The 7,759-nt window shown below is 66.0% G+C and overlaps 1 protein-coding gene across 1 annotated transcript in view; it reads right to left on the bottom strand.

Moving 5' to 3' along the window:
* Window positions 1-14: 14 nt before the first annotated feature.
* The window catches only part of NPR1 (natriuretic peptide receptor 1), a 14,629-nt gene continuing 6,884 nt past the window's right edge, over window positions 15-7,759 (bottom strand). Inside the window, exons 9-22 of the mRNA XM_039708627.1 lie at window positions 6,234-6,354; window positions 5,766-5,840; window positions 5,603-5,680; window positions 5,386-5,490; window positions 5,205-5,276; window positions 4,790-4,949; window positions 4,552-4,707; window positions 3,636-3,804; window positions 2,976-3,122; window positions 2,713-2,905; window positions 1,825-1,999; window positions 1,225-1,323; window positions 687-778; window positions 15-219 (exon numbers count right to left, since the gene is read on the bottom strand). Of these exons, the coding sequence (XP_039564561.1) occupies window positions 157-219; window positions 687-778; window positions 1,225-1,323; window positions 1,825-1,999; window positions 2,713-2,905; window positions 2,976-3,122; window positions 3,636-3,804; window positions 4,552-4,707; window positions 4,790-4,949; window positions 5,205-5,276; window positions 5,386-5,490; window positions 5,603-5,680; window positions 5,766-5,840; window positions 6,234-6,354 (1,705 nt within the window). The 3' untranslated portion in view covers window positions 15-156. The remainder of the gene's footprint in view (window positions 220-686; window positions 779-1,224; window positions 1,324-1,824; window positions 2,000-2,712; window positions 2,906-2,975; window positions 3,123-3,635; window positions 3,805-4,551; window positions 4,708-4,789; window positions 4,950-5,204; window positions 5,277-5,385; window positions 5,491-5,602; window positions 5,681-5,765; window positions 5,841-6,233; window positions 6,355-7,759) is intronic.

The raw sequence follows: 7,759 nt of genomic DNA, 5'->3' as shown, positions 1-7,759 counted from the left end.
GGAGCCCCCCGAGTGCGTTTGCAGCAGCTTTATTACAAAAGTGAGACCCCCGGTGTGGGGGGAGCCCCCCGGGGGTCGCGGGGATCCGGGGGGGCCCCCAGCCCCCCCCCGGGGGGGTTCGGGGGTCGCGGTGCCGGTTTTGGGGTGCGGGGGGGGTCACCCCCGGGTGCTGCTCCCGCGCTCCCCCAGCAGCCAGTAGGTCCTGAGCTTGCCCTTGCCCTGGGGGAAGGGGGGACCGGGTTTGGGGGGACCCCGAGTTTAGGGCGTTTGGGGTACCCCAGATTTGGGGGGAATTGGGGTGCCCTGGGTTTGGGGGAAGGATTTGGGATACCCCGGGTTTGACGGGATTGGGGTACCCCGGGACTGGGGGGACCCCGGGTGTAGGGGGGAATTGGGGGACCCCGAGCTTGGGGGGACCCCGGGTTTGGGGGGTTTGTGGTACCCCAGGTTTGGGGGGAGGATTGGGGGTACCCCGGGTTTGGGGGGCAGGGAGGGGTCTCAGGGCGGTTTTGGGGGTTTCAGGTCAGTTTTGGGGTCTCAGGGCAGTTTTGGGGGGTCTCAGGGAGGTTTTGGGGTCTCAGGTCAGTTTTGGAGGGCTCAGGGAGGTTTTGGGGTCTCAGGGCAGTTTTGGGGGGTCTCAGGGAGGTTTTGGGGTCTCAGGGCGGTTTTGGGGGGCTCAGCCTCACCTTCATCTCCACGTCCCCCCGCAGCTCCAGCTCGAAGCCCCCGAATTCCTCCAGCACGGCCTTGGTGACCCCCGAGATGTGGATCTTCAGGGCTGGGGGTGGCACTGTCAGCGCCCCGGGCTGTCCCCGGGGTGTCCCCGGGGTGTCCCCGGGGTGTCCCTGGGGTGTCCCTGGGGTGTCCCTGCAGTGTCCCCGGGGTGTCCCCACAATGTTCCCTCAGTGTCCCCGCAGTGTCCTTGTGGTGTCCCCAGGGCATCCCCATGTTGTCCCCGTGTTGTCCCTCAGTGTCCCCGTGTTTTCCCCATGCTGTCCCCGCGCTGTCCCCGCGCTGTCCCGCTCACCCTCCCCGTTGGACTCCATGCGCGAGGCCGTGTGTCCCCGGGGTGTCCCCGGGCTGTCCCCACAATGTTCCCTCAGTGTCCCTGCAGTGTCCTTGTGGTGTCCCCAGGGCATCCCCATGTTGTCCCCGTGTTGTCCCTCAGTGTCCCCGTGTTTTCCCCATGCTGTCCCCGCGCTGTCCCCGCGCTGTCCCGCTCACCCTCCCCGTTGGACTCCATGCGCGAGGCCGTGTTCACGGTGTCCCCGAACAGGCAGTACCGCGGCATCTTCAGCCCCACCACGCCCGCGCACACCGGGCCTGGGGACAGCGGGGACAGCGGGGCTGTCACCCCGGGCCACTGCCACTGCCCCCCGCGTGCCACCGTCCCACTGTGCCACCCCCGGGCCACTGCCCCCCCCGCGTGCCACCGTCCCTGTCCCTGTCTCTGACCCTTTTCTCTTCCCGTTCCTGTCCCCGTTCCCTCCCCACCCGTGTGGATGCCAATGCTCATTCCCGTTCCCATTTCCATCCCCATTCCCATCCCCGTTCCCGTTCCCTCCCCACCCGTGTGGATGCCGATGCCCATTCCCAATCCCGTTCCCAATCCCAATCCCAATCCCGTTCCCAATCCCGTTCCCAATCCCACTCCCAATCCCTCCCCACCCGTGTGGATGCCGATGCCCGTTCCCAATCCCGTTCCCATCCCCAATCCCAATCCCACTCCCAATCCCTCCCCACCCGTGTGGATGCCGATGCCCGTTCCCAATCCCAATCCCAATCCCGTTCCCAATCCCACTCCCACTCCCACTCCCTCCCCACCCGTGTGGATGCCGATGCGCAGCTCCAGCTGCTGCTGGGGCCGGTGGCGGATGCGGAAGGAGCGCACGGCGTCCAGCAGCGCCAGCGCCATCCGCGCCACCTCCCGCGCGTGCAGCTTCCCGTTGCGCACCGGCAGCCCCGACACCACCATGTAGGCGTCGCCGATGGTCTCCACCTGCGGGACAGCGGGAATTCCCGGGAATTCCGCCGGGAACGGCCCCGGGAAGGGAGGGACGCCGGGGGAGGTGGCACCGGGGGCGCCGGGACGGGCACAGGTTGGGCTCGATGGGCTGGGGGGGATTTTCCTACCCCAGTGATCCTGGGATTCTGGGATTTTGGGATTCGGGGGTTCCGTTGGGCTTGGATTCTGGAATTCTGGGATTCTGGGGTATTGGGATTCTGGGATTTCGGGGTGTTGGGATTCTGGGATTTGGGGGTTCCGTTGGGCTTGGATTCTGGAATTCTGGGATTCTGGGGTATTGGGATTCTGGGGTATTAGGATTCTGGGATTTTGGTGTGTTGGGATTCCGGGATTTGGGGATTCCGTTATGCTTGGATTCTGGAATTCTGGGATTTTGGGGTATTGGGGTTCTGGGATATTTGGGGATTTCATTGTGCTTGGATTCTGGGATCTGGAGTATTGTAACTCTGGGATTCTGTAATTCCCTGCTTCTGGGATTCCCTGCTTCTGGGATTTTGCACTTCGGGGATTTTGTGATTCTGGGATTTTGTGATTCTGGGATTCCCTGACTCGGGTTTTCTGGTGTTTTCAGACTCTGGGATCTTACGGGGACATGCCGCGAGCATCCAGCACCTCCAGCACATCCCTCAATGTCCCCGAGGTGTCCCCAAGGTTTCCCCAAGGTGTCCCCGAGGTGTCCCCCTCACCTTGTAGACATCGAAGTTGTCGATGATGGCGTCGAAGCAGGTGTAGAGGTCGTTGAGCAGCGTCACCACCTGCATGGGCGTGCTCTGCGCCGACAGCGCCGTGAAGCCCACGATGTCGCTGAAGTAGATGGTGACGCTGTCGAATGCCTCCGCCTGCACCGTCTCCCCCCGCTTGAGCTGCTCTGCCACCGAGCTGGGGGACAGCGGGGGGGTCAGGGCGGGCACGGCCCCCAGGTGCCCCCCAGGACCCTCCCGGAGCTCACTGGGGCAGGATCTGGTAGAGCAGAGCCTCGGCCTTGCGCTTCTCCTCCAGGTAGGCCTGGGTGCGCTCCTCCACCAGCTCCTCCAGGTTGTTGGCGTATTGCTCCATGCGGGACAGGAGGTTGTCCAGGATGTTGGTGCTGCTCTCCCTGCGGGAACGGGGTCATCTCTCACTCAAGGACGCTTTTTGGGGGTTACCTCCCACCCGGGGACCCTTTTCAGGGGTCACCTCCCACCCAAGGGCTCTTTTCATGGGTCACTTCCCACCCACAGACCCTTTTGGGGGGTCACCTCCCACCCATGGACCTGTTTGGGGGTCACCTCCCACCCACAGACCCTTTCCGGGGGTCACCTCCTGCCTGGGAAACCTCCCTGGGGTCATCTCCCACCCATGGACCCTTTTCAGTGGTCACCTCCTACCCATGAACCCTTTTTGGGGGTCACCTCCCACCTGAAGACCCTCCCTGAGGGTCACCACACACCTGGAGATCCTTTCTGGGAGTCACCTCCCACCCCAAGATCCTCTCTGGAGGTCACCCCTCACCTGGGGACCCTTCCTTGGGGTCACCCCCCACTCAGGGACCCTCTCTGGAGGCCACCCCTCACCCAGGGACCCTTTCTGGGGGTCCCCCCGGCCCGCGGGTCGGGGTCCATGGCGGCACCTGTTGAACTTGCGGAGCTGGACCTTGATCTGGTTGAAGTCGGGGCGCTCCAGGACGTCCTCGGCCCAGCAGTGCTGCATCAGCTGCCCCAGCTCCTCCAGGTGGCAGCCGACGTTGGCCGAGGGCCGGAAGCTCGGCCGCTCCCCGCTCTTCACCCGCTCGATGATCTCTGCGGGACCGGCACCCGTCACCCACGAGGACTCGCCGGGGGTCCAGGAACCCATCCGTGGGTCCAGGAACCCATCCGTGGGTCCCAACACCCATTGGCCAGTCCAGTAACTCATCAGAAGGTCCAAGAACCCATCAATGGGTCCAAAAACCCATCTGTGTGTCCAAAAACCCATCTTTTTTGGTCTAAAAACCCATTGGCCAGTCCAGTAACTCCTCAGCACTTCCAAGAACCCACCAAAGGGTCCAAAAACCCATCATTGTGTCCAAAAACCCAATGGCCAGTTCAGTAACTCATCAGAAGGTCCAAAAACCCCTCAACAGGTCCAACTATCCATTGATGAGTCCAACAACCCATCAGTGGGTGCAGGAAGTCACCAGAAGGTTCAGGAACCATCACCTGGTCCAAAAACTCATCACCATGTCCAATCATCCATCACCAGCTCTGAGAACCCATCAATGGTTCCAACCACCCATGAACACATCCAAGAATGGATCAATGGATCATTCAAGAAAGGATCAATGGATCATCCAAGAACCATCAATGGTTCCAACCACCCACCAACACATCCCAGAATGGATCAATGGATCATCCCAGAATGGATCCATGGATCATCCAAGAAAGGATCAATGGATCATCCAAGAATGGATCAATGGATCATCCAAGAACGCAACGGTTCCAACCACCCATCCACACCTCCGGACCCCACCAACCGCTCCAGCCACCCCCTGCCGTGTCCCCGCTGACCTTTGGGGCTGAGGTCCATGCCCTCCACGTAGAAGACGCCGCTGCGCAGCGCGATCTCCTGCAGGATGATGCCAAAGCTGTAGACGTCGCCCTTCTGCGTGCCCCGCGCCGGCGGCTCCTCCATGCGCAGCAGCTCCGGCGCCGTCCACAGCTTCTCTGCGGCACCGGGGACCCGGTCAGGCCGGGGGACACTCGGGGGACGCCCGGGGGGCCCGGGGGGGACGCGGGGGGGTCTCACTGGCGAAGAGCGCGTGGGTGTCGTCGCCGTCGGGCGCCACGCGGAAGCTCTCCAGGCCGTAGTCCGTGATCTTCAGCACGAAGCGCGAGTCCACCACGCAGTTGGAGGACTTGAGGTTCCCGTGGGACACGATGACCCCGTTGTGCAGGAACTGCATCCCCTGGAGGGCACAGAGGGCTCGGACACGGCCGGACCCCGGTGATGTGTGGGGTGGGGGAGAGCTGTGGGACTGGGGATTTCTATGGGATGGGGACCCCTGTGGGATGTGGGATTCCTATGGGATGGAGGATTCCTATGGGATGGGGCCCCTGTGGGATGTGGGATTCCTATGGGATGGAAGATTCCTATGGGATGGAGGATTCCTATGGGATGGGGACCCCCCCAGGGTGGTGACCCCCGGGAACATCGCCCGTACCTTGACGATGTCGTTGGTGAGGGAGTAGCGGAACATCCAGTCCAGCGTGATGCTCTCGTTCTCCAGGATGTCCTGGGGACACGGGGGGTGAGGGGCGGCCCGGGCCGGGTCCCGCTGCCCCGGGAGGGTCCCGGTGCCCCCCGGGAGGGTCCCGGTGCCCCCCGGAGGGTCCCGGCCGTACCTGGAGGCTGCCCCGCGGGCAGTACTCGGTCAGGATGCAGATGTTGGGCGGGTCGGTGCAGGCGCCGATGAAGCGCGTCAGGTGCTCGTTCTGCACGTCCCGCATCTGCCGGGGGCAGCGGGGGGTGGGCGGGGGTCCCGCCGTGTCCCCCCCGGCCCGGGCCACCCCCGGGCCACCCCCGGGCCACCCCCGGGTCCCCCCCGGGTCCCCCACGTACGTGCTTGAGCTCGAACAGGACCTTGCGCGTCAGCTCGATGCGTTTGCGGTTCAGGTGCTTCACGGCCACCAGGTTACCCTGGGGGGGACACGGAGGGGTGGGGACACGGCGGGGGGGACCCGGCGGAGCTGGGGGGTCCCCCCTGCCCCCCCGACCCCCCTACCTTGTAGTAGGCGGTCTTGGCGTACACCTGGAACTGCCCCTCGGCCGTCATCAGCGAGCCGTAGTTGGAGCCACGCTGTGCCAGGGGTGGGGTGAGCCCGGGCACCCCAAAATCCCGCCCCGACACCCCGGGGGGGCTGTGGGGTGAGCCCGGGCACCCCAAAATCCCGCCCCGAGGCCCCGGGGGGTGCCAGGGGTGGGGTGAGCCCGGGCACCCCAAAATCCCACCCCGACACCTCAGGGGGGCTGCGGGATGAGCCCGGTCCCCAGGATCCCCTGTCCCTGAGCTTTGGGGCGACCCCATTTCCCAATCCCTGAGCTATGGGGTGACCCCCCTTCCCATTCCCTGAGCAGGGATTTGGGGCAACCTCTGTCCCCCCAGTCCTGACCCCAATCTCTGACCCCAAGAGGGGCCCCGGGGTGACCCCGGCCCCGCTCCCCCCGGTGCCCCGGTGCCCCCGGTGCCCACCAGGGACAGCGTGAGCTTGCTGCCGGCGCTCCGCAGGTGTTTCTCCAGGCTGCTCATCTGCACGTCCTCCCAGCGCACCCGCCACAGCTCGGCCGCCAGCTCCTTCTCCAGCTGCAGCTTCCTGCAGCCCGGGGGGGGCCGGTGAGACCCCGGCCCGCGCCCCCCGCCCCGCCCCGCGCCCCCCGCCCTCTGCCCACCTGCAGATGAAGAAGGAGGTGACGGTGAGGGCCATGAGGATCAGGCTGACCACGAGCGACAGCACCTCCAGCGTGGACAGCGAGGCTGGGGGGACACGAGCGGGCGGTCAGGGCCCTGGGGGCGGGCGGGGGTCTCGCGGCTCGCCCCCCACCCCTCACCTTTGCGGCACTGGGGGTCGGTGCCGTCGAAGCCGCAGGGAGGGACGTCGGGCGGGACGGCGTTGCCCGGCCAGTGGATGTCCCGGCCCGGCACCATCTGGATCTTCTTGGTGGTGCCGTTGTAGTTGGCCACGATCTTTGGGGTGGGCGGGAGAGCGAGGAATGGGTGGGGGGAAGCCCCCGGAGCGCCCCCCGAGCCCGGCCGGCCCCAGTCCCGGGCTCACCTGGAAGTTCCCCTGCTCGGGGTCCATGTCCCACAGGGAGTAGTCGCTCTCGCGGTCGCCCTGCTCGTCGATCTTCAGGAAGCCGGTGACACCTGGGCGGGGAGGGCGAGGGGCTGGGGGACCCTCCGGGCACGGGGAGGGGGCTGGGGGACCCTCCGGGCACGGGGAGGGGGCTGCGGTCCCCAAGTGTCACCCTGGGAGTGGGGCTGGGGACGGGGATGGGATGGGGTGGGGCGAGGTGGAGATGGGGACAACTCAGGACAGCTTGGGAACAGCTTGGGGACACTCGGGGACAGCTCGGGGACAGCTCGGGACAGCTCGGGACAGCTCGGGGACAGCTCAGGACAGATCAGGACAGCTCGGGGACACCGGGGCCGGCTCTCACCGTAGAAGGTGCGGTTCCACATCTGGCGGGTGATGGCCGAGGCGTCGCTGACGGAGCCACCGCGCTCCAGCGTCTCGTTCAGGGCCTGGGCGTAGAGCAGCACCCCGTCGTGGAAGGCGGCGGCGATGAAATTCATCTGGGGACACGGCGACAGCTCGGGGACAGCTCGGGGACAGGGCCCAGCCGGCGTCCCCGTCCCCGCAGCCACCCCGCCTCCCCCGGCAGCTCCAGCTCGGTGCCGTGTCCCCGCTGTCCCAGCTCCACCCCGTGCCCCCCAGCTGCTCCTGTGTCCCCGGTGTCCCCAGTGTCCCCATGTCCCGGTGTCCCCGTGTCCCACCAGGCCGTCCTGGATGGAGAAGTTGAAGTGCTGCCGCGCCTCCTCCTTGAGCCGCTGCACGAAGGGCCGGTACTCGGGGTTCTCGGGCTCCTTGTAGGTGATGATGGTGACAGCCTGGCACGGGGACAGGGCTGCAGGCGCTGGCACACCCGCCTCGGGGTGCCGTGCCCGCCCGGGGGTGTCCCCGTGCCCCCCGGCCGTGCCCCGTGCCCACCTGGGCATAT

Source organism: Passer montanus, unplaced genomic scaffold (genome assembly GCF_014805655.1).
Source record: "Passer montanus isolate IOZ18808 unplaced genomic scaffold, ASM1480565v1 scaffold209, whole genome shotgun sequence".
Classification (NCBI taxonomy): domain Eukaryota; kingdom Metazoa; phylum Chordata; class Aves; order Passeriformes; family Passeridae; genus Passer; species Passer montanus.
Note: the sequence above shows the minus strand (reverse complement) of the source record. Positions and strands in the feature narration are given on the sequence as shown.